The sequence below is a fragment of the Bombyx mandarina genome, chromosome 12 (genome assembly GCF_030267445.1).
Source record: "Bombyx mandarina strain Sakado chromosome 12, ASM3026744v2".
Classification (NCBI taxonomy): Eukaryota; Metazoa; Arthropoda; class Insecta; order Lepidoptera; family Bombycidae; genus Bombyx; species Bombyx mandarina.
This window is the reverse complement of record NC_143219.1, coordinates 14,151,977-14,179,607: the sequence shown is the minus strand read 5'-3', so window position 1 is coordinate 14,179,607 and position 27,631 is coordinate 14,151,977. Positions and strand designations below refer to the sequence as shown.

The window sequence follows — 27,631 nt, the reverse complement described above, 5'->3', positions numbered from 1 at the left end:
GAAATACATTATTTTTTAAATTATAAATACACCGTGTCAGAACATATACAATTCGTGACGTATATTGACCTCCGCGGGCGGTTTCATAAATTGCATTGCATTACTGCATGCTATTTATGATTGCCGACGCCTCTTTACATGAAGTAAATTACCGTAATTCCAGTGAATTATTGAAGGAATCCTTAAGCTGTTTTCGCGTAAATGCTTTTATTACGTAATTCATATTCACGATTAAATTCCACGGCGAACGTGCAACAGGGTTTGCTAAAACAAAACCTGAACGTAATTAGATGCGAATGTACATATTATTTCGTATACGGACGCTAACTGCCATTATCGGCAATAATTAATCATGATTTACAATTTATAATATGATGATATTTATTTGTTACTAGCCGACCCGATAGACTTAGTAGTGCCTCAATCGATAAATAAAAGACTTAAACTTTTTTATAAAATAAAACAAAAGGAATCCGTCCGACCCATCGATGTGTCCCCAACACATCAAAGGAAAAACTTTTTTTTTTGTTTTTACATAATTTCGAGCATTTTCATATTTATTCACCTTTTAAACCTTCTCTGGACTTCCACGAATAATTCAAGACCAAAATTAGCCAAATCGGTCCAGCCGTTCTCGAGTTTTAGCGAGACTAACGAACAGCAATTCATTTATATATATATAAATTACTAACACGAAAAAAAATTTATTGCTTATATGGGTGCACGAGCTCACAGCCACCTGGTGTGAAGTGGTTACTGGAGCCCATAGACATCTACAACGTAAATGCCGCCACCCATCTTGAGATATGAGTTCTAAGGTCTCAGTATAGTTACAACGGCTGCCCCACCCTTCCAACCGAAACGCATTACTGCTTCACGGCAGAAATAGGCAGGGTCGTGGTACCTACCCGTGCGGACTCAGAAGAGGTCCATATTTACTATTAAGTGAACACTGTTTTAATGTTGACAATGTTTGTTTATAATAGTTGAAAGTAATATTTAACGGCCGTCTGGTGTAGTGGTAAGTGACATGGTCACTACACAAGGGGGTCGCGGGTTCGAATCACGCCAAGGGAAGATATTTGTATGATAAATATAAAAATGTCTTTTCCAGGGTTATGGATTTATATTAAATATATGTATGTGTATAATAAAAATATTACATTTATTTCCGTTATCTGGTACCTGTAACACAAGTTCTTTACGAACTTATCACGGGACCAGTTAACGTGGCGTGATTGTAAGTAAATATTTATTATTATATTATTATTATTATATAAAATAAATTACTTGGGAGTCATGTCAAATTCACTAATATTTTGAGTATTAAGTTACATTTCATGAATTGTTTAGCAGTAATTCCATTTATTGGTATAAAATAAATTGCAATTGTAATAATCATCACAACAAATAAAATGGCTAACAGCGTAATAATACTACAATACTTTTTGTAGTATTCACACAATACAAATAAGCGTTTCATAAAATTGTATTCTCGTAGATTCAAAATTCAAATTCAAATTCAAAATCGTTTATTTCAACTTAAGTAGATGTCAGTATAACACACTTGTTAAATGTCAAAATATAAATAACAATGTTAACTCTACCACCGGTTCCAAAAAAAGCCACAGTCCTGAGAAGAACCGGCGAAATAAACTCAGAGGGCTTTTTTTTGTTTTTTCTCAAATATTTTCTTTTTTTTTTAAATAAGTAACAATATTTGCAATAAACGAAAAAACAAGTCAAAAAATACAATTACAAAGTAATAATAATAATGAAAAATGAGAAATGAAAAGGCCAGGAGCGAACGCCTCATTCCTCTGTAGAAATGGATCTTACGTGTGAAAACCCTGGCGTATGGCCAACGTATAGAATTATAGAGTGAAATTGGTACCGGTCCCAAGATTGAGAGACTATATAGATAAATTATCTGCTAAGACTAGTTCATCCCTATGTGATGCTACGATAGTCATCTAGAAAATGTACTGGTATATTTATTTTATTATTATTAATTTTCATGATAGTTGATGCTAATCTATCTCTATGTATTAGCCTCAACCGCTGACCTCCACTGATATATATACATATTGTTACGCGCTGTGGTTTGGGATAAATAAAGCTTCCACCGAAGTACAAATTTTATTTAACATTTAGAGCACTTACAGAGCACTTTACAATTCGTAATTCGCTTCTTTCGCTTCGCTTCAGGTGGTCCGTTCGCTTCGAGTAGATCCGATTACTAACTGCCTTCGTGGCATCTCTGTAACGCTTTTATAGTCGATACGACATATCTGCAATCATCGAGAACATTCCCGGCAAGTCGAGTAGTTTCGATGTGTTTCCGCTATTTGATAATAGATAGCTTTGTACTTCTCGAGCGCTCTCGATTTTACCAGTTCTTTTGATATTTGTTTCTGCTATTCGACGATAGATGGCGCTACATTAACATTTAAAAATATTAATAACAAACTTTATCGAAGTATGATTAATTATAGACAATTCTCGTGTCCGTGGTTTATGTGAATATTATTACAAGACCAGTCAGACTAGACTTCATGACTTTCATAAAGTTTTTATCAAAAACGTGTGGCATGTGGCAAAAACGCTTGGCGAACTCACACAAACACGGGCATTACTGATCGAGTGAGGAGAGAAGTAGGGCGTTCTCTCAAGGTATATCTGAGCAACTTTATATCCTCAAAATAAAGGGAAGCTTTTGTAAAATTATATTAATTAAGGACTGTAACTAAATTGTTTGGATTTTTCGATGAAAACCGATAAGTAGACGCTCTATAATTTTTGAAACTTACTACCGAGCTATTCATAATCTTCGTGTCACATCCGAGCGTCTCATAATGACCTCGATTCAAAGGAATACTTGACAATGAATACTTTTGTGATACTTCGGTGGGGGCTCTTCACAATGAGAGAGTTTTCGAGGACTTAATGATCTGATACTGAACTCTCCTTCACATTGAATGCGAGAAAAGATTTTTGAATGAAAGTTTTCCTAAAGCGAATTCCCTTTGGAAATTTCCAGTCAAAATACGTTTTTGAATGCAATAACAAAGTGGGCCAATTTTTAAGCGTTACTTTATTATTATTTTGTATTACATAGCCAAATTTAAGGAAAAATAATTATGTGTGGAGATTATAAATATCTGTCGAAGTTTTTAGGTGAGATCTTTGTGTGCAAGTTTTGTGAGGTGGGATCGGTGTACCTGGCGAGCTTTATATTTTAAGTGTATCCTGCATATAATATACCACTTGTAAGTCCACGCGGATAGGTACTACCGCCCTGCCTATTTCTGCCGTGAAGCAGTAATGCGTTTCGGTTTGAAGGGTGGGGCAGCCGTTCCAACTATACTGAGACTTTAGAACTTGTATCTCAAGGTGTGTGGCGCATTCACGTTGTAGATGTCTATGGGCTCCAGTAACCACTTAACACCAGGTAGGCTGTGACCTCGTCCACACATTTAAGCAATAAAAAAAAACAACGCTTTTGCTTGGCTAGAATTTTGACAGGATTACCAATATCAAAATTGCATCGAAACTGCTACGGCTGTTTCGCAGTCTACATATTATTACATATATGTAGTAGTGGACCCGTAATAATAATAATTAATAATTAATTGAAATTATAAGTTTGAACATTATTAGGGTTCTATTATCAAATACGTATTATACTTCTATAGTCACAGATTTCGCCAAGACTACCTATAGTCAAATATTAATAAAGACAAACAATATTTAATCTATTCTCAATCTGACCACAGACTATAAGCAATAAGTAAAAGTTTGACAATAAACAAATAGTGCATGTGTGTGTGTCAAATACATGGTAGTGTCTGTAATGTTTTTTTTTATTGATGTAATGTATTTTTTTTTATGCATAATTTAAAAAGAGAAATAAATATTCTGCACGCCTTCTCTATATTCTCTATGAGAATGCGAAATTTCATACTCCTCCGTCTGCGCAATTTTCGTTAAAAAGGGTACAGAGTTTTTGCTTCACGTATTAATATATAGATATAGTATATAATTATTGTTTTTTTTTGTGTTTTTTTTTTATTGCTTACATGGGTGGACGAGCTCACAGCCCACCTGGTGTTAAGTGGTTACTGGAGCCCATAGACATCTACAAAGTAAATGCGCCACACACCTCGAGATAAAGTTCTAAGGTCTCGAGTATAGTTACAACGGCTACCCTCACCCTTCAAGCCAAAACGCATTACTGCTTCACGGCTGAAATAAGCAGGGTGGAGGTACCTGCTCGTGCGGACTCACAAGAGGTCCTACCACCAGTAATTACGCAAATTAATTTTGCGGGATTGATTTTTATTACACGATGTTATTCCTTCCACGTGGAAGTCAATCGTGAACAGTTGTTGAGTATGTATTTCATTAGAAAAATTGGTACCCGCCTGAGATTCGAACACAGGTGCATCTCTCAACACGAATGCACCGGACGTCTTATCCTTTAGGCCACGACGACTTCTACATACAATAACGGTTTACTAATTAACGAACGGATAAAGAACTGAAATAAATACTCCTCGAACCGAGAACCTCCTCCTTCATTGTTATTGGAAGAATGTTAATAAAAAAATTCGAAATATGAACGAAAAAAAAAAAAAAAAAAAAACCGACGTGTAGCAGTAGCTTTGCACTCGATCTTATTGCACTTTTTACGGCATCGTGTGTTCAGTAACAGGTTTTCAAAGCGTTCGTGACCGCGGGCCTCCCGTGTGGAGACGTCAGTCTTTCCGACCGATTGTAATTAATTAGCGACCAGCTCGGACCACGTCTGATTCGTCCGATTAACGAGAAGTATTTGTAAGTGGGATATTTACTTACTTTTATTACGACTGGCCACGCTCCCCTGTGATCTACAGTATTAGTAATTAAATGAAGATTTGGAACTGGATACTGGTGGTAGGACCTCTTGTGAGTTCGCACGGGTAGGTACCACCGCCCTGCCTATTTATTCCGTGAAGCAGTAATGCGTTTCGATTTGAAGGGTGGGGCAGCCGTTGTAACTATACTGAGACCTTAGAACTTATATCTCAAGGTGGGTGGCGCATTTACGTTGTAGATGTCTATGGACTCCAGTAACCACTTAACACCAGGTGGGATGTGAGCTCTTCCACCCATCTAAGCAATAAAATAAAAACTGAGTCTGCCTACAGCAAATATCCTGAGATTCAAGTCCCGTATACAGCTGCCAATTTTACTCAGTACGATACATGTACGTACCTAACACGTAGATACTAACCACAGCCCCGATTTGCTAATAAATTAAAAAAATGTAACCTTTGAACTTGATTGGTCTTTAAATACGATCTTCCATTTTCACCTTCGTTATTTAAACTATAAGATTAGTAACTTGAAAATCTAAGTTGAAAAAATATAGTATATAAATAACCTGAATCGACTCTAACCCCATTCAATTTCCGGTTTTTCCATAAAAAAAACAAATGAAAACAATCGTCTAGCTGGCGTTTTGTCGACCGTAACAGAACCCGATTTCTATTCCATACAGTCTATTTTTGTTGAAGTTTTAACACTGGTCTATTTTAAAACAATTTTGCCCGTAGATTTGCGTGTTTGTAAACTTCGATTAAACTTGTTGATTGAGACAATAAATTCTCCAAATTCTCTAATACATTAATAATAATAAACGTTTATTTTACTCATCACAAGCCAAATGTATGTCCGTTACACAATCATTTTACAAATAGCAACTGCTGTGGTTGTGGATTGCTGGGGCCCGTGGCAAGCAGGTACGCCTGCGTACATTAATATTACAATACCTTTATCCTGATTATTCATCTCGTTTCCAGTTGACCTAATAAGAAATGGAGCAGATTTAAAACTAAAATAATCCACTGAGGTACTCGCTGGATCTTCTCAGCGGGTCGCGATTCTGATGCGGTTGTTGATTCAGCGAAGCATTGCACTTGCTAGAGCAATTATTAGCAAACTGTCTAAGACTAAGCCTATTGAGCTCACCATCAGTCACGAAAAAGTCAGAATAGTGGCTATTGGCAGATAGGTAGGCGAAAGAAAAATAATGTTTTATTTATCGTCAGGTATCTCTTCGTCACTAATTAAAAAAAATTGAGATCTCGAAATACGTACCTAACAATTTTTCACGATTTCTATTTTAAAGGAATCTTCTTCTTTTTCTCCACCTTATCCCACTAGGTGGGGTCGGCACAGCTAATTTTTCTCATCCATTCTCTTCTATCAGCCGTCATCTCAACACTCACTCCTCTCTCTCTCATATCGTCATTCACACACTCCACATCTGTCTTCTTCGGTCGACCTCTTCCCCCTCTACCTTGCACTACCATTTCCATACATCTTCCATTTTCAAGGAATAACATCGTGTAATAAAAATCAAACACGCAAAATTATTATTTGCGTAATTACTGGTGGTAGGACGTCTTGTGAGTCCGCACGGCTAGGTATCACAACCCTGCCTATTACTGCCGTGAAGCAGTAATTCGTTTCGGTTTGAAGGGTAGGACAACCATTGTACTCTAAGAACAGAGACTTTAGAACTCATGTTTCAAGGTGGGTGGTGGTAATTACGTTATTGATATCTACGGGCCCTTGTAACCACTTTCTACCAGGTCGACACATTAAAAAAACCTACTTCAGCCACTAAACGGATTCAGTTATTTTACAACGCGAATCTCTCATTTTGTTTAATAAAATTAAGCATTAAATTATCAGTCGACAATATTACGGCACAATAAAAGCAGCCTATTAATATGATGGTACATTCACTCGTGTGATGGCCATGTAGCTTGTATTTTGCATAATTGATGAACTCGGCTATGGCTAAGAGGATTAAGTTAGCCCGTTTTGGGAGTCGGCCTACCACCATACGTATTTTGGAAGTGTGTTTCTCGACATTAAAGGCTTTTCCATTTGAATATTACGGATTATAATTGGCTGAGATTATTTATCTTCTACTTATGTAGGAACATATAAATAACAATTATCTTTGTCTGTCTATTTGTTCTCTGCGCTTTCCAAAGTTATTAATTCGATCGTATATTGGTACAATTGTGTTTGATTGCACACTGAATACATAACTAACATTGAAAATAAGCTAAGTATAATTTGAATATCGGCGGTTTTATCGCTAAAAGCGATCTCTTGCAGCCAAACGTTTTCATTTAGTGAAAATCTGTAAAGCATTCGGTAGATACATAATATATGTTGGGGTGTACTATTACTAAAAATCATCATCATCATCATTTCAGCCTATCGCCGTCCACTGCTGAACATAGGCCTCTCCAATAGATTTCCAGTGCGACCGGTCCATTGCCACCTGCATCCAACGAGACCCAGCGCTTTTTACTAGGTCGTCGGTCCATCTAGTAGGTGGCCGTCCCACACTGCGCTTGCCAGTACGTGGTCGCCACTCCAGGATCTTCCTGCCCCATCGACCGTCCTCTCTTCGTGCTATGTGGCCGGCCCATTGCCACTTCAGTTCACTAATTCTACGGGCTATGTCAGCAACCTTCGTTCTTCTACGGATCTCCTCATTTCGGATTCGATCACGTAGAGAAATGCCGAGCATAGCCCTCTCCATAGCTCGCTGCGCGACTTTGAGCCTTCCAAAAAGATCCCTAGTGAAGCACCAAAAATAAAGTTACTAAAAATAAAGTGTGAATAAAATATGAAAGGTCGGGTCTTAAGACGCATTAAGATTATTTTTACTGGTGGTAGGACCTCTTGTGAGTCTGCACGAGTAGGTACCACTGCCCTGTCTATTTCTGCCGTGAAGCAGTAATGCCTTTCGGTTTGAAGGGTGGGGTAGCCGTTGTACTATACTGAGACCTTAGAACTCATATCTCAAGGTGGGTTGTGGGTTGGGTGGCGGTATTTACGTTGTAGATGTCTGTGGGGTCCGGTACCCACTAAACCCCAAGCGGGCCGTGAGCTCGTCCACCCATCTTAGCAATAAAAAAAAATCATTCAACTTCATGCCAAAAAATCGGAGAATATTAAATGACGATATACTTCGTGACACACTTTTCGAAGAGGGGACAGCCGTGATAAAAACCAATTGAAACATCGACCTCACATCACAAGGCGAATGCTAATCCCGTTTTATCCCTGAGAACCACTTGGTAGTACCAGGAGTAAAGCTAGCTTACCAGTATCATGAGCGAAAGATTGGAAGTAGCAGTCATAACTTAGGGACGGTAATGTACACAAACGCATCTTCAGAGCCTCTTATAAAGCCTCTTAGCTATTTACAAAATTAAATTCCAGAAAAAAAAGTCTAAAAAAGTTTATAAGCTTAACCTGACGTACAAACAAAGAGAAAATTTTAAAACAATGCGCTCGTTAACTCGTGTTTCTTTGAATATATTTTATACGAAACACCTGTTAGACTCGAATGGTTCGGAGAAGTTTGAAAAGTGAATCCGATCTTCTTAAAGCTTATCACATTTTAACAGGTGAGTATTTTCTTCGGTTTTTGCGAGTCGTATATGTGATTTAAAAAAAACACTAGATTAAAGCGTAAATGTATTTATGAATTATTTTTAACTGGTGAGTTTAATAAAAAAAAATGTGTTGTGGAATTTTAAATCTTATTCCTAAAAATACTTAACGCTTAGAATTCAAAATAGGGAGGTGATGCTCTGTATCTTTCACGAAAATTTAGTGCTGACACAAAACTTGTGTTGCGCATTCGAACGCTGACGTCATTGTACATAATTGTTCGAATTTTTTTAACCACGACAATGATTGATGAAATTACAAATTCCGAAACAGATTTAAGCGCTTAAAAGCCTTTTCACTTCTGGAATACAAGACTGCTTCGGATAAGAAACAGATTTCTTTTTTATTACTTAGATGGATGGACGAGCTCACAGCCCACCTGGTATTAAGTTGTTACTGAAGCCCATAGACATCTACAACCTAAATGCGCGACCCACCTTGAGATATAAGTTCTAAGGTTTCAAGTATAGTTACAACGGCTGCCCCACCCTTCAAACCGAAACGCATTACTGCTTCACGGCAGAAAATAGGCTAGGTGGTGGTACCTACCCGCGCGGACACACAAGAGATCCTACCGCCAGTAATTACGCAAATCATAATTTTGCGGGTTTCATTTTTATTACACGATGTTATTCCTTCACCGTTGAATTCAATTGTGAACAAACATAGGATCATAATAAAGAATTAACTTTCAACTCAAAAGTCGTAGTAACGGAGTTAGTACAATCGACATGTTACTCTTCATATCATAGATTCAGTTCATCACATTAATATTCATATAAAGTGCTGAAAATCCGGGCGACTGTATCCCGGCTTATTTCATTGCGAGAGGACCGACTATTGTTTAAATGTTAATTGCATTTGCATATTGCTAATGTATTGATTAGCTGACAGCAGTTTTAGCACTCATACGCTAATTAGTTACCGTTGTATGTTCAAACTCAGTTTCTATCGATTGTTTTTTTGCATTTGACTTCACTTTTGGAACAGTATATTTTTTCTTTTTTTTTATTGCTTAGTTGGGTGGACGAGCTCACAGCCCACCTGGTGTTAAGTGGTTACTGGAACCCATAGACATCTACAACGTAAATGCGCCACCCACCTTGAGATGTAAGTTCTAAGATCTCAGTATAGTTACAACGGCTACCCCACCCTTCAGACCGAAACGCATTCCTGCTTCATAATAAGGCTAACAGTAAATGTTTAAAAAAAATCTTTGATTTAAACACTATTGTATGTTTATTTATTTATTTGTATTCTACTATGTCAGATTGTTTTATGAAGAAGTAAATAACAACAATGTAATATTTGTAAAACAAATGTTAAGCGAAATGCGAACGTGCAGAAAGGGATGTATCATACAAAAATATTATTTACCTATATGTAATTAACAAACCTATTGTCAACTGGTATTTTTTTTTGTTTATTTGCCGCTTTAAGCAAACGAAAATTCGGCCCACCTAATGGTGAGTGATTACCGTCGCCCATGGACGTCAGCAATGCCAGGGGCAGAGCCAAGCTGCTATCTACCAAATATTGAATAGCGTAGGCTATGGACACGACAATGTCAATGTAGCGCCCATCATGAGACATGAAGTCGAACTATTGTATGATGTGCGAGCCTCCTACCCTCCTACCCTCCTAATCGAATCAAATATCTAGCACAGGCTAATAGGCAGAATTGTGTTACCAGTCGTGGCTCAGTACATAGCCTAACAAAAGTTTTTGGAACGAAGTTCCCTAATGGGACGATGCGGAGGGGTACCCTAACCGGGAAAAAAACGTCCATAACGTAAGATTTTTATTAGTAATGCACACACTAACTCTTAAGCAAACAACCGTGAATGAAGTGTACCACAATAAGTTCGCACGTTACCGAATGCCCGCTGGTTGTTGCGAAACCTCCAGTTTTATTTTCTTTATACCTCGAATAGAACTTAAAATTAATATTTTTATAATAAGGAACTTTGTTCCTATCCGGTGTCCCACGACACCACACATCTTTTTTTATGATCTGAAACATCTATAGTCGCGTGTAAAACCGATTGCTGGCGTGGCGACGCATGCCGTGGCGACACGTCGCCGTGCGCAAGCGACAGTTTCTTAATATCAATATTTTATTTTTCATTATCCCACATGAATTTCCTGTCGTAAACTATCCCTTAAAATTATAACAATGTTTCTTCATATCTGCCAGCCTTCCCGCGATGGTTCATTTTTCTTACCTAAATAGATATAATATTATTCATTTAACGATAACATTATGAAAATCCGGACGAAAAATTCCACATAATACAAAAAGCTTTCGAAATGTTTTGTGTTAGTGGAACAAAAAGCTCCTTTGGAACAATAGATAAAGTTTTGAAGCAGATCGTTGATACAGTCACTTTGGATCGTTTCGTATTTTAGCTGAATGTTCGCGGGAAAATAACTTTACGTTCAATGATAAAGAAATAACGAATATAAATTAAATGTTTTTAATGATGATGATTTTTAATATTTTAATGATTCATTCATAAAAATGATCAAAAAGTGAGAAAATGTGTGTGATCATATAACAGTAAGCGGAATATCATTTTGTTTACAGACGAAAAAGATCTTTGTAAATATTATTTAGAGCTATCACACCTTCCAACAGCTAATGAGGTTTTTATTCTAATTGATTTATCTCAATTGCCTAAAATAACGGCAAGATAATGGAAAACATATGTGAATGAAGATGTTATGGATATCTAAGAGGTTAATTTAAGTTCAGCTTGTACTAGTAACTTCATTAAAGTGTAAGTTAGTAAGAAACATTTTCTAAACGTGATAACCGTAAGGAAAGTCGCTTAAACAATAATAAAATTACACTTTAAATTATGCTTTAGGTAATTATAATATATTATGTTATATTAAACAATAAATTTAAAATACTCGTAGCATATTATAAATGATTTAACGATAAAAATAAAATCTTTAAATTGTGTTTTTAGGTAATTTTTATGATTATGTTTGCACTCCGCACTATATTTATTTGCAAATCTATATAATATATAAAAATGAATTGCTGTTCGTTAGTCTCGCTAAAACTCGAAAACGGCTGGACCGATTTGGCTAATTTTGGTCTTGAATTATTTGTGTTAGTCCAGAGAAGGTTTAAAAGGTAAATAAATATGAAAATGCTCGGAATTAAATAAAAATAACAATTTTGTTTTTCCTTTGATGTGTCCCCCGTCGGACGGATTCCTTTTGTTTTGTTTTAAGTTTATTTTATACAAAAGCTTAGGTCTTTTATTTATCGACTGAGGCACTACGAATTCTGCCGGGTGAGCTAGTATACAATAAATATAATTATTTTATAATTTTAAAATAAAGTTACTACGAGTATTCACGGCTCTGTACATAAAATGTTTCACATTAAATTGATGTATAATTCTTCATTACACTACTTATAAATTTTAGGCATTAATAAAACTAAAAAGATCTCTTGGATTTTTGTAATTGTTCACTGAACATATTGCAATATATGCGTCCTAAAAAATCACTAATCGTTAGTGAATTACCGCGAAAAACGTGTTGGGAAACAAAAATGAATAATGTAAATTCATAACTCACCTGTTTCCGGGCTGGGGGTATCCAGTAATCCTATCCTTCCTTCGCCTCCGGCACTCATCCCTCACGCCACTGTCACGTATCGTATGATATTTCGGTTGATAACTTTCAAGTTGCGTGTATAAACGCGCGCGTGGCGCCGGCGAAGGGCCCCGTTGCGTCATAGAGCCCCCTGTACCGTACGCGGCGACGTTCTCAGCCGCACTGATGGAAGTCAGCCTTTCTGCCGCGCCCGGCCGACGTTTATCCTCCATGAAGGCCACTCGCGGCGGCTTCGGTTGCATTAGGCTGATTTTCTTTTTTTTCGCGGTCGAAGCCACGTAGAAGAAGTAACCGTTGCGGTCCATTTTCGGAGCGGTCGCTTTCACCTGTAAATTTGAAAAACGTATATCGATTATTTCGGCAAGGCGGGTAAAACGGTAATTAAGTTTTGATTAGATTAAGTTTAAATATTATTAGATAAGATTAAGTTTTGATTTTACTGGTGGTAGGATCTCTTGTGAGTCCGTGCGGGTAGATACCACCACCCTGCCTAGAGCCACCTTAGAACTGATATCTCAAGGTGGGTGGCGCATTTATGTCGTAGATGTCTATGGGCTCCAGTAACCACTTAACACCAGGTGGGCTGTGAGCTCATCCACCCATCCAAGCAATAAAAAAAGAAGATCTCAATTTAGAACACATTTACGATTTAATTTCGCATTTTCTTATTTAAAAAAAAAACCGTTTTAGGCAAAGTAGTAAACTGCCCACCTGATGGTGAGTGGCTACCATCGCTAATGGATGTCAGCAATACTAACGGCAGAGCCAAGCCGCTGCCTACGAATTTCCTACGATGCGAACAGAATTACATATTAGATTCTAAGTGAAAATGAAAATAAAAATCTGAGGTCAGGTAACAGTCAGGTTAGTGAGTTTTTTTTTTACATTGTATTAAATTATATACAGGGCGTTAAATGTGTATAAGTGATATTTTATTAAACAACGACTATGGTGTAGCCTCACGTTTTTTTATGTCATTATATTATTATCAACGTTACGAATACAATATAGTTTTCGTAGTCACTACCAATGATAATGTCAATAAAAAACGTCAGATTAAATAACAAAAGTAGTTGTCTATTTTGATGTGAATTCATTGTTTTCTATTGTATTAAACACAACTATTCAATTCACTGCAATACTAATGAGTATTTCGAAAATTATAATTCACAGAAAGTTTGTTCCTTATTGATCAACACGTAGCCAATATAAGACCTGGAAACGTTTTTTATGGCTCTTATAGGCAGACGAGCATACAGCCCACATGATGGTGAGTTGTTACCGTCGCTCATGGACACCAGCAATGCCAGGGGCACAGCCAAGTCACCACCTACCGTTGTTCGAACCACTCGACGTTGTTAAACAAAGAAGCCAGTAGTAAATTATTTTTTTTATTGCTTAGATGGATGGATGAGCTCACAGCCCACCTGATGCTAAGTGGTTACTGGAGCATAGACATCTACAACGTAAATGTGCCACCCACCTTGAGATATAAGTTCTAAGGTCTCAGTATAGTTACAACGGCTGCCCCACCCTTCAAACCGAAACGCATTACTGTTTCACGGCAGAAATAGGCAGGGTAGTGGCACCTACCCGTGCGGACTCACAAAAGGTCCTACCACCAGTAAAAATATAAAGTAAAAATAAATAGCCTTGAATTGATCATGACATACCAATCGCGAAGACAGATGTGCGAACATCAAAATATGAAACCTTTTTGATACGAAAACTTTTAAGCTCAATAAATCGAACATTAAAATTTCCAGTCGTAAACTTTATTGAGTTCGTTCGGAAGACGACTTGACGACTCTCAGTTTTGATTGGAACATAAAGTTCTGTGGTATGGTATCAGAATGTTCGCTATCATTTTTCGTTTATTTAAGTTTTTTATCGGTCTAAGGCGGTTGACGAGTTTTAAATTCAACTAAATATTTTTTTTTATATTTGATACATTCAGAAAAGTATTAACATGAACTTGAACAAAATTTCACACATTTTGAAATGACATTAAGGTCTGATATCCTTTTGTATTCAGATCTCTGGGAGTGCTCTGTGAAATTGTTCGAGATGATACCGGCATCTCGTTTTTACCATCGCACCGCCCGCCACCGGAGTAGAGTTCATCCATACTACCTGGAGCCACTGCGGTCATCCACAGTGCGTTTCCAGAGGTCTTTTTTGCCACGTACCATCCGGCTATGGAATGAGCTCCCCTCCACGGTGTTTCCCGAGCGCTATGATATGTCCTTCTTCAAACGAGGCTTGTGGAGAGTATTAAACGGTAGGCAGCGGCTTGGCTATGCCCCTGGCATTGCTGAAGTCCATGGGCGACGGTAACCACTCACCATTAGGTGGGCCGAATGCTAGTATGCCTACAAAGGCAATAAAAAAAAAAACTGGTCGTATCGTAATACGTAAGATCAGATAAGATTTATTAAGATTAGATTTATCGGCTATGGCGCGAAAAAAAAACACAATAAACCTAAAACCTGACCTTGCCCATCTAAACTTACTAATTTAAATCAACACAAAACACGTTGAGACGTAGAAAAGCCGTTTAAAGCTACTAATACAAGATAGTAATTTATCTATATCTATATATTAATACGTGAAGCAAAAACTTTGTATCCCTTTTTACGAAAATTGCGCGGACGGAGGAGTATGAAATTTTCCACACTTATAGAGAATATAGAGAAGAAGTGCACAATGCTAATATTTTTTTAAAATAATGCATAAAAGATACATTAAATCAATAAACAAAACATTACACACACTACATACCGTGTATTTGACGCACACACGCATGCATACTATTTATTGTCAAACTTTTGTTTTTGACGTCTGTTGTCAAATTGAGAATAGATTAAATATTGTTTGTCTTTGTTAATATTTTTATAGTGTAGTCTTGGCGAAGTTTGTGATTATAGAAATATAAAATACAATCATAATAGTGTACAAACTTACAATTCCAATTAATTATACTCGAATTTCGACTACTGCGGGACCTCTAGTACATTTAATTTGACAGTCAATAGTGCATCGGACTTTAGTTTACACATGTTTGTATTTATATGTAGGTCACGTTTGTAAGCTTAAATCAAGAGATATGCGAATAAATGTTACGTGACGATTTGAATCTTTCATATCCAACCGCGGAATTCGTAAATAGTAATTTCTGTCGTCTTCTAAAAAGTATGTATCGGAATTCAAAGCGATTCTTAATTTTTTTTAATTAAGCGAATAATCATTACCTTGTTTTGGTGACAGCGACACAAAAAGAATGTGTAGTAAATTAGCGTTTCAACAATAAATACATTTACTTTGTGTAACAATGTAACAGACATTTTGTGCTTGCCAATTCACCTTTGTGGAGAGAGAGACTGAATGGATACGATATCTTAACACACCGCTGCGAAGAACTAACAACAGCGTGTACAAGTGGTAAATAATAGTAATATAAAAATATATATATTGAAAAACATGTTTGCTTATATAATCAAATATTTTATTCAAAGATTCAAGAAATAAAAAAAAATATAAATTTTCAAAAAATTTTATTCATACAGTTAAAAAAAATTTTTGAACCCTTAATAATTTTAGATTAATTTACCGGGACTGCATTTCTGTCATACTTCGAAAAAGGCTTAAGTAGACGTTAGGGATAATCAGGTGATAATCAGTATATTATCTGCGTCCTTATTTGTCCTTGAACGGCTCCATTACTGTTGATGGGCTATTAGTTATTTTAGTGCTGAGAAAAAACGTCTAGCCCCTGATTAGCACACTTTCTCATTTGAACCCGACCCAGACGACTTACCATACAGCCGCGGTCGCACTAAGCACGTCATTTGGGATCTGCCTCATCCACTCTCGATGTATTCCGAATTACCAAGCACCTTACACTGTTCTCTTCAAATTCGATAAAGACTTCGGCGTGTAACATAACCCGCAGACAAAATCTACTGAATTTCCCACTGGATCTTCTCACTGCGTCGCGATTCCGATCAGGCTGAGCACCTTTTTTATTGCTTATGTGAGTGGACGAGCTCACAGCACACCTGGTGTTAAGTGGTTACTGGAGCCCATAGACATCTACAACGTAAATGCGCCACCCACCTTGAGATATAAGTTCTAAGGTCTCAGTATAGTTCCAACGGCTGCCCCACCCTTCATACCGAAGCGCATTACTGTTTCACGGCAGAAATAGGCAGGGAGGTGGTAACTACCAGTGCGGAATCACCTACCACTATTAGTTCGCGTACCAGTTAGGTGGAGTCGGAATAGTCCCTCGTTTTTTTTTTTCCTACCTAAACTGATAGCCTTGAGAGGCTATTTCAGCGTAATCTTAACTAGTAGGTGAGTTCATGGGGCTCAAACCGCAGTGATGCTAACACTGACCCTAGCAAGAGCAGTGCTTCGCAGAATCTACCACCGCAACCCACTGAGAAGATCTGGCGAGAAACTCAGCGAGCTAAGTCCCTCGAGGCTTACTTTTATATCTGAAATCACGAAATTAAAAGATTGATCGCTCTTAACGTCTGTGTGTTAACAACTGTCACAACACGATGATATTATCGCGGCTTCGCCCGCGGCGTCTTTCTGAATGCTAACTGCCCGCTCACAGCTAGCAAAGGATGTATTTCGCGCATCTGTGTGCCGCATCTACTTTGATTCCCGGTACTGAGGACAGCCTCCAGGTGTTTTTCTCTACGATTTAGATTGCAGCCGTGCTCACACAGAACCGTTTTTGTATGTTGATAATTGAGATGACTAGAATGCATTTCAAGTTTTTAAACAAGCCCGTCTTACGTGGTCGTGGACAATCAAAATAGTGGATGTATTTAGAAATTTCACTATTAGTATTGTTGACATAATTAACGGCCGTCTGGTGTAGTAGTAAGTGACATGGTCACTACACGAGGGGGTCGCGGGTTCGAATCCCACCAAGGGAAGATATTTGTATGATAAATATAAAATGTATGTTCCAGGGTTATGGATGTATATTAAATATATGTATGTGTATAATAAAAATCTTACATTTATTTCCGTTACCTGGTAACTGTTCCGTGGCTTGATTGTTAGTAAATATTTATTTATTTATTTATATGATTAGCCGTACTCGCCCGCTTCGCTGGGCATTTAAAATTAACATTATTATTTATTGTCATTATTATTAGGGAGTCCAACACTCATTTAAAATATTAGCCTATCCCTTAAGTACATGTATTTTCTACATGGATACCAAGTTTCAAGTCAATCGAATGCATAGTTCAGTAATTATAACGGAACATCTGTAAAAAATATTGTGGATTTATATATTTAGTATAGACAAGAATACAGCTACTTGCTAATGAAATATAGACGCAGTCTTGATAGGACAAAGGATTGAGGACAGATGACTCTTGTCATCCCATGTTCGATCAACTCAAGAAAAGATTAAAAGAAAACATTATCCCGAAACCCAAGTTAAAAGCCATCTTTTTTTATTTATTGCTTAGATGGGTGGACGAGCTCACAACTCACCTGGTGTTAAGTAGTTACTGGAGCCCATAGACATCTACAACGTAACTGCGCCACCCACCTTGAGATATAAGTTCTAAGGTCTCAGTATAATTACGACCGCTGCCCTATCCTTCAAACCGAAACGCATTACTGCCTCACGGCAAAAATAGGCAGGGTGGTGGTACCTACCCGTGCGGACTCACAAGAGGTCCTACCACCAGTAATAGTAATCTACAGATACTCTAAGAATTTCACCAACGAATGTGTTAGAAATCGTGACAATAACTACATAGATTGCTGTTAAATTTATCTCTTATGCAATTCCAAGCTTTGTTCTAACTGATACTCTGCATATTTGCAGTGCTCCGTATAATCCCTAGTGTAAACAGCGACCAGTGGACATTCGCAGGCGGAAAGGGGGTGTTTGTTCGCGGTCAACTGTTTGATGCAGACGGAATATCGAGGGGAAAATATGTACGATGCAATTGAAGACATTTGAAAACGCTGAAATTGATTTTAGTTAAGTATCTTAATTTATTGTAAGAACCTATTTAGGCTATTCGCTTTCTAAGATTCAAAATAATTTTAATAAAAATTAGAATGGCATAGCGGGTTAGGAAGCTGTTTGATTAAATTATCTACTTGCAGCTCATGATGTCAGCGTCACACCATTATTTTAATATTTTTATAATCTTTGGAAAAGTAATTCTGTTATTTTGAAATCTTTTTCATACGACTTGTATTCGACCAAATGGTAAATTTTTGATCAAAAGCGGGTAACACCGAATGAAGTTGCGTCTGTCATGGCGGCCGAACGTCAAGTCATTCTATTCTCCTGTTGACAGCGATCGCGGTGGCCATTCATAAACCAATTGACTCTTAAATCGCTTCAAACCAGGTGAAGCACAGTCTTCAAACACAACTACAACTTTACGTCTCCATATGAGTGGCAGCTTTCACGGGATATGTATGGCCTCCAATGACCACTTGATAAGTGATGATAAAATCCCATTTTATGATAAAACATCTCCTACCACTGGTAACTCACAAAACGTGGTTTTTATTTACACACAGATTTACGATTGGAAACTAACTACGTAGAAATAGAACAAATCGCTAATCCTATTCGAGTTCACTACCGAACCGCTATCAAAGACAGCTGCTTGCCAATTACCGTGCGTTTTCAAAGCTTCTCTTTGTCTTGAATTTGTTTGTTCGTGTACTTCGTAACCACATCGCGAAGAGCTCCACAGCACGAGTTATCTAAGCCGCAGATGGGTCTTGTTGCGTTGGCAGTTTTAAGTTACATATGTTTACACCGACATTCGTCGTGCCCAGTCTAAAGAACTAACTGTTGATATTCCTTATGGGATGTTTGAGATTTAAAGTTTGTTTGTACTGAATGTGAAATGTGAATGTATTTTTGTATGAATTTCGTTTTTGATAAGACATAGGGGCGTTTGTATTTTGCTTACAAGGCACGTAGAATCAACGATGCTGATACTGCCTATGATTTTGTAAAATTAACTTAAGCGCCGTTCATTTCTGACATAATTTCTAAAAGGAAATGAGGCGTAATTAAGTGAGACGTGAATCTTGAGTCGAACGAATGCACCCGCTAAGCACGGGGGATATGTTAATGCATCTATTGCGTGATAGGCCTCATCAGAATAGGGTTGTCAGATATGAAAAATATTAAATACAATAATTTAGCGTATTTACGAATAGACTAGCCTATTTTTATTAGTTTGATATGTATCCCATGGGCAGTGCACTGAGGAATTGCTTGAGATGATTCCGTTATCTCATTTTACTATCGCACCGCCCGCCACTGGAGTAGAGTTCATCGATACTACCCAGAATCACTGCTACATCCTTATGATATCTTTTTTGCAACGTACCATGCGGCTTTGGAATGTAGGTATGTTCGTAACGGATCATTGAATGTCATTTACATCAGACTTCAAGACGTCGTATTGACTAGAAAATTTTCACACGCATCAAGTTTCAGTAATCTATATACATATATAAAAATGAATTGCTGTTCGTTAGTCTCGCTAAAACTCGAGAACGGCTGGACCGATTTGGCTAATTTTGGTCTTGAATTATTTGTGGAAGTCCAGAGAAGGTTCAAAAGGTTAGATAAATATGAGAATACTCGGAATTAAATAAAAATTACAATTTAATTTTTCCTTTGATGTGTCCCCCGTCGGACGGATTTCTTTTGTTTGTTTTAAGTTTATTTCGTACAAATGTTAAGGTAATTTATTTATCGATTGAGCCACTACGAAGTCTGCCGGGTCAGCTAGTTATATTAAAAAAATTAATAATAATAATGTGTCCGAAGCGAAGCGAGGGCGGGTCGCTAGTTATTAATATATTTCTGCACAACCCTGTCAGACAATGAGCCTTCAGATTTCTCCGATTATTCTGTGAGCGTTGCAGGCGATAAATCAAAACGGTGATTATGTAAAATGTCCGGTTAAATGTTGTTAAGGACCGATTCAATGCGCTCTCGGTGAATTTTCCGCGGATTTATTAAATGTTGCAAGCTGTTTGTCAATATGATGTTTAATGTTGATTACAGCTTTACAGTTAAACTACCTAATAATATATTACGTGTAACATTTTATAAGTAGCATACAGGCAAATCATGTATCTTATTTTTTTTTTTTAGCTATTTTTATAAATTTATTTTTTATTAACAAAAAGTCAAATCAAAATAACTTAACATAACTCAACCCACACAGTAGAACAGATCTTCCAACGCGCTTGAAGGAGGCACAGTCCCCAAGATACTGGCTACGTTGCCTCGTTGGACAGCCAGACTCACTCTCTGTGCAAAGTACCAGCCAGCCTTAGCATCATGTGTAACCTCCTTCAAGCGTTTGGAGATTTCTGTTAAAAATTTTTTTGCTTCAGGGCCCCAAGGGCCCATCGTCTCAACCGCGAAAGGCAAAAAAGAATAAGAAGACCCCAAACCCGAATACTTCCGCTTTTTTGTAATTTCTGCTGAAGCTGCAGCTGAACCGGGGCGGGACGAAGTACCATCTAAATGACAGGGAGCCACAGTATCCACACAAGTAGCATCCCATACCAGGCACCTACCAACTGACCATGGAATCAGCGTGACTCCATCGGGCCTTTTCCCATCTGACCTCAAAATTCCGATGGGTTCCAAGACAGCCGGAACATTGACTGTAGTGAGCGCCCTTCTTATCATATCATTTAAAGACGCGTGTCTTGGAATGCGCCCAGCGCTTTTCTGGCACGAGAGTCCGTGATGTCCAAGCTCATTGACGTACTCGCCACAGACACAGAAATGTGGTACGTTAATATGGGCCCCCAACCGTAAGCCAATAGCTAGCGAGAGAGCGTTGTTGTCCAACAACGTGCCTGTATTGGACGATGGATAGGCTTGAAGCCAGTAACTTGATTCCTTTTCGGTAACGGCGCGAAAACGAGCAATGTCCACGCTGTTATCATATGATTGTAGTAACCGTTGCTGTATCCGTTGACAAAGCGGAATGTCCCAAAGACGCTGCAAATGCGGTAAAGTAGGAAAATCCGCCTGACACAAAGACTGCCAGGCCGATCCAGCCTCCGACACACCCACAATCTCTACGGAACCCATACAAGGGTTGAGAACATTACCGACTATGAGACAGGAGGCGTGTGCAGAAGCAAGAAAGGCCGGCAACGCAACAGCTGATGCTTTACGTACGCCGATACCACCAAAACGTACTGGCAGGACACATTGCTCCCAAGAGAGGTCATCCAAATTACAATTAATTATTTTGCACAGAACACCCTTTATCATTTCATCCAAAGAATTAAGTTTATTATTATGTTTCCATAAGAAAGAACATCTTAACACATATGTAAATTTAGGTACGAATAGACAGTGTCTTATAATGAACAAAGCCATATGAGAGTTAATTTCAAATAAATTGTTGGAACACTGAGAAAATTTATCAATCTGCTCATCAATATACCTTATTATGTTGGATAGTACCGTATAGTAGGTACCGGATTACTACGAGAAATGTTTAAATATTTTTCTCTTCTTCTTCTTATCAGCCCACAGACGTCCACTGCTGGACATAGGCCTCCCACAAGCCTCGCCACAAAGACCGGTCCTGCGCTGCCTGCATCCAGCGGATCCCCGCGAACCTCAATAGATCGTTGGTCCATCTTGTGGGACCCACGCTACGTCTTCGGGTACGCGGTCGCCACTCAAGAACTTTCTGGCCCCAACGGCCATCCGTTCTACGAGCAATGTGTTAGATTTTCTCAAAGATATTATTGGTGGTAGGACCTCTTGTGAGTCTGCACGGGTAAATAGATACCACCACCCCGTCTATTGAAGCAGATGCAGTAATGCGCTTCGGTCTGAAATCGGTATGACAATAAGGTTTCAACAATAAGGTTTCACCACATTGACCACTATAATATTAAAAATATTACCTTATTTCTTGCATTTTGATGAATGAGACGAAGATCCACCTGGTGTTAAGTGGAAACTCGAGCCTATAATAAGGAACATTGGCTGTGCCTCCGTTATAGCTGATATCCATGGCCCACGGTAAAACCTTACAATCAGGTAAGCCGTTAGAACTTCTGTTTAGAAAGACAAAAATCGGGTGCCGGTAAGATCGAATCTCATAATGATATTTCGGTAGGTTTTTAGAGAAAGATGATGACTTCAAAACGGCTTCAATTCATACCAGACTTAGAATTTAATTTTATATGACTTCCAAAAAGCAAACCTAAGCCTTTAAGTTACAAAGGAATACCCATCTTAAAAGCTCTCTGAAACTTCGCGCCGACAAAGGAATTAAACTTTTTTTTCTTTTTAATAAGGCTGCGCCAAAGCTCTCCAATTCAGCAAGAACGCGGTGTATCGCAGAAATTGTTCACAGAGCGGCGCTCTGTTCCATGAAACCACAAATTGATATAATATATTTACTAAAACAGTACAGACGGGCCGATGATTAAATGCTTAGGGCTTTTTTTCATCAAACTATATTAGGTGTCTACTGAAATCCGCAAACGTGAACAGGAAGCCGAAGTTTCAATTATACTATTCAATGAAAGTCCTCATGTTGCTCTAAATTTTTGAGAATAGTACATTGTGCTCATAAAAATGTGCTCGTAATACTCATAAAAAAAACAATTTAACTGTTTTTTTTTTATTTTTAAATAAACTACTACTAATTGAATAAGAACTGTCTGATGAACTCGCCCTGTTTAATAATTCACTATTAAATTTTATTGATTTTTGTTTATTTCACTTTTACACAATATTGCAAATTATCCGATCACAACAATGGCGCAGAATTTTAGGTGCGTGAGAGCAGACGTAGACACTAACGCGCATGCGCACTTGTCTATACCCAGGGAGGAAACGTTACACTTGCTCCCCTGTACAGCGGGAGGAAAAGTTAGACTTGCTTCCCTGTACAGCGGGAGGAAAACGGAACTTTCGGCGTAAGTAGGACAAAAAAAATGATTACCGGTCGACTGCCTGACGTCAACCCTCCTTGGGAATTGACCTTGGGCCTAGGTTGTATTGGCTTTGGTAAGGCTTTAGCTCTTAGTCGCTTTTTACGCCCATAAGCTAAATTTGGATTGGAAGTATTCTTAGGCGCCCACCACACGCACACGTGGAAGGTTTTAGAGGAAGACCTAAGAAGAAATAGATGGATTGCGTGAAAGACGTTATGTGTAAGAGTTTACCAAGAAATGATATATATTAGAGGTGTATGGAAGGAGAAAACAGCGCCGACCCCAGGTTGGAGAAGGTCAGGAGAATGACGAGATATTTAAGGGAAGTCCTACCTAAGCCGAAACGCAGAGCTGTCTGGTGACCAGCTTATAAGGGCTCATGAGACGAGAACTACCACCGACCTCCCCATTTTTGCGACAGAGCAGTTAGCTGGAAACATTTGGAAGGCTTGGAACAGCCGTGATACTATAGAGTTGAGACTTAAACCTCATGTTCGAAGGTCGTTATCGAGATTCACGTTTCGTTATCTATGTCTTAACACTATAAAAAACACGTATGGCACTCTGGGACTGCCGCGGTAAAGCTATTGCATAGAATTTTTTATCAACTTATGCAATTATAATTAGACAATAATTATTTAATATTAAAACAACAATAAAATATGACCACGCTATATTTATAAACATTAACAAAAGCAAGACATTATCTGTCCCCTTCCCAATCATAAGCTAGAACGCGCGAGAGAGAGATGGGCAGACTTTTCATGATGCGCATGCAGTGCGACGTCACGCCGCGCGCTTATTCACAAGCACTACACAAGCGCAACGTGTGAATGTGTTGAACGCGAGCTAGATGGAGTGGAAGGTGTCAGGTTTTATTTTCGTTACGGAATTTCTCGATTCGATCGCCGCGTTCAAAGCCCGCTATAAAAGCTAGGCAATAGCTTAATAAAAAGCATTAAAAATATATTATACACACCGAACACATAACCGAAACAATCTAGGCATATTATTTTCATATAAAACATACCGCAATTTCGTTACGAACCAATCAGGCTACGGGCCCCGGGAAGGGTAAGTCACAACAAATTGATTGATTCAGACGGCCGAGAGAATCGCGTTACGAAATTTTCACGCGTCATAACAACGATGCTGCATCATACATCACGCTCGATTCCGACTTGTTTGAAGATAGAAATGTATGTACACATTGCATTCGATTTAGCGGGTTGTTGTGTAAACCATGTTTCGGTTCGTGTCCACGAAAATTCTCCGAATAAATAATACCGATTTCAATGGTAGGACGACGGTAAATTTTGGCATCGGAAGTTAAAATTGCGGTAACCACTTAAAATCAGATAGAACGTGAGCTCGTCCACATGTCTAAGTAATAAAAAAAGATGTGTGGTGTCGTGGGACATCGGATAGGAACGAAGTTCCTTATTATAAGAATATTAATTTTAATTTCTATTCGAGGTATAAAGAAAATTAAACGGTCATTCGGTAACGTGCGCACTTATTGTGGTACACTTCATTCACGGTTGTTTGTATAAGAGTTAGTGTATTGCGCAAACGAACGCTCTGAGATCGTGGACAATGAATGATAAAAAAATATGTTATTTTTTGTACGTTATTACAAAGTTAAGTCATACACTGTGTGCATTACTAATTTGTACGTTATTATAAAGTTAAGTCGTACGCTGTGTGCATTACTAATAAAAATCTTACGTTACGGACATATTTTCCCAGTTAGGGTACCCCTCCGCATCGTCCCATAAGGAACTTCGTTCCAAAAACGTCGGAAATAAGAAAACCCGAGATTATCTCGTAAAAATAGTTTTCATTATAATTATTTAAAAAATATTTTAATTAAAAATAAACAAAATCAATAAATCGTCACTCCAAAAATAATGTACACATCGCTTCGACGCGTTCGATCGAGTGGAGTTAAGTGATTTTATCGGCTTTAATCAGGATTAAGTGAAGTTAATGAGTTAAGTAACTCGGTCGAGAACGCGGTTTCACGGGGAGGCACTTAACTTCGCTAATGCAATCTTAATTTATGCGACACTACCTTTAGTACGCGAGTAGGTTTAATAATATCATGATACCGCAATTTATCGGTAAATTGAAAGCGGCTTGCCCTTGCCCTGGTGTTGCTGATGTCCATGAGCGACGATCACTAACCACCAGGTGGGCTGTGTGCTCGAATGCCTACAAAGGCAATACAACAATTTACTGACAAACAAGCAAGCTACTTTTTTTAGTTCCACATATCGTGTAGGTAAACTGAGACATTAACAATGTTAAATCGATGGTAATACATAAAAAATCAAAATTCATTTTCAGAAAATTTTAACGCATCACCCTTCTTTAGGATAAGGTTCGATAGTAACAGGTTCTTCTTCAAAACGAGGCTTGAAAAGAGTCCCAAGCTGAGACCTGGTAGTTTTGGCATTGTCAATGAACAAAGTGATTTTTGCAATCAACAGGATAGCCGTGAGCTCTTCCTGCTATGGTGTATAGGAGGAGATTGGTCAGAAATTGGAGCTAGCCTCCGCTGAAGGGTAGAAGATCGAAGGACAGTGGTGGTTTAGGTGACTCCCAAAAGTAATCCTCCTCACTTTTCGTCGGAGCGTCTGCGCTCTGCCCAGGATAGAATCCAGGAGTGGTACGAGAAGCGACCACACTCAGCACTGCAACCAGACGCGCTGGGGATACTACTGCCATCAGCAATTACTTAAATGTATTAATTTTTCCTGTTTCAAAAATTTGCCTGTTTGAAATCGTCGTGGCCTAAAAGATAAGACGTCCGGTGCATTCGTGTTGATCGATGCACCGGTGTTCAAATCCCAGGCGGGTACCAATTTTTCTAATGAAATACGTTCACGACTGACTTCGACGGTGAAGGAATAGCATCGTGTAATAAAAATCAAACCGGCAAAATTATAATTTGCGCAATTACTGGTGGTAGGACCTCTTAGAACTCATATCTCAAAGGTGGGTGGCGGCATTTACGCTGTAGATGACTAAGCTCGTCCACCCATATAAGAAAAAAAAAAAATTATAGATGGAGCTATTCATGAATATATTTCAGTATTATGTTGATAAATGTTCCAGTTTTTAAGCCTCCTTACAGTCACCCCACGCGATACGAGTACAATAGAGTCTCATAGAGTCTCAGAGAGGTTTCATACTTACGAACGCTTCCCAAGTTAAGTTCTGCATGGTAGCAATGAACTTGAAAAAAACTTTTTGAACCTAAAAACAAAGCCTCAAATCGCATTGAATATCCACAAAATATAACTATATTAAAACAACAAAATGAAAACACACATTAAGTAACTAGAATAATGACTGTAATTTTTCAAAATGACAACACTGGAACCGAGCAATACTTCGCGACGTATGAACACAAAAGATGGCAAGTATTAATCTTGTATTGCCCTACAATCTGAGAGATTCAAGAGGCTTATTGTGAAACAGGCTTAAAATAATAAAGTTCGAAACTCGATCGCACCCAATCAAAAAGAGCTTAAGGACCTCAATATGTTAATCTAAAATAATTTCTATAACCGAAGTGTGTCTTTTCTAAAATTAAACTTTTTGTATTTTACAAATTATAAGGTTTTCAATGGCTTGTAACTTTTGATGGACAGCTTCCCCCCACCTTTAAATGGAAAGATCTAACTATAATAATATTAAAAAAACTAGACTTAGTGAGTTTATTTACTTTGCTATCTCTAATAAGGACATCTGGACTGAACGTAATCAAATCCACATCGCGCAAGACATTTCCCATCGGCAATGGTGTTGGATAGGACACGCTGAACGCAACGCAGCATCATCGCGTTTCAGTGACAGCCACGGGGTAGGAGAAGACCCGGTCGCCCTGCAAATACTTGGCGACGCATCGTGGAGAGTGAGATGAGGACTGCCAAACTGCTGCCAACTGCTGACCTGGAGTGCTGATAAGGAGCAAGCCCAAAATGAGGTAAAGTGGAGACAGCTTGTGAGGGACAACTGTTACCTAGTTACAACCCTAAGACTACTAGTTTAATTAGCATTTGGAGTATTTTATTTAAATTAATCACAGACGTAATTTTAAAGACGATCGCGGTTGCAAACGCGTTTCGCAATTGCCCAATACATCACGGACACCGGGGACCCCTGGCGTTGCAGCATGATTCAGTTCCCTTCATACCCTGTTCACTCACCCCTCAAATTACATACGGACGTAAAGGATAAACAACATTTGAAACAAGAACAAAGCAATAAATCGGGATTAAAATAAATAGATTAGATTGGCAAAAGAACATGCAGCTAAAATAGTTCACAATCTATATACTAATACGTGAAGCAAAAACTTTGTATCCCTTTTTACGAAAATTGCGCGGACGAAGGAGTATGAAGTTTTCCACACTTATAGAGAATATAGAGAAGAAGTGCACAAAGC

At 38.2% G+C, this 27,631-nt stretch overlaps 2 protein-coding genes across 2 annotated transcripts in view; both read right to left on the bottom strand.

Moving 5' to 3' along the window:
- Window positions 1–27,631, bottom strand: part of LOC114248788 (kinesin-like protein CG14535) — a 423,441-nt gene that overhangs the window by 293,154 nt on the left and 102,656 nt on the right. The window contains exon 4 of the mRNA XM_028182208.2: window positions 12,127–12,491. Within this exon, the coding sequence (XP_028038009.2) occupies window positions 12,127–12,491 (365 nt within the window). The remainder of the gene's footprint in view (window positions 1–12,126; window positions 12,492–27,631) is intronic.
- Window positions 20,354–21,654, bottom strand: LOC149501850 (uncharacterized). The gene has a single exon (XM_089732063.1). The coding sequence runs from the start codon at window positions 21,593–21,595 to the stop codon at window positions 20,405–20,407; it is 1,191 nt and encodes a 396-aa protein (XP_089588189.1). The 5' UTR covers window positions 21,596–21,654; the 3' UTR covers window positions 20,354–20,404.

Coding starts and splice junctions, on each gene's coding strand:
- LOC149501850 (XM_089732063.1), bottom strand. CDS start 21,595: ATGGCTTTGTTCATTATAAGACACTGTCTATTCGTACCTAAATTTACA.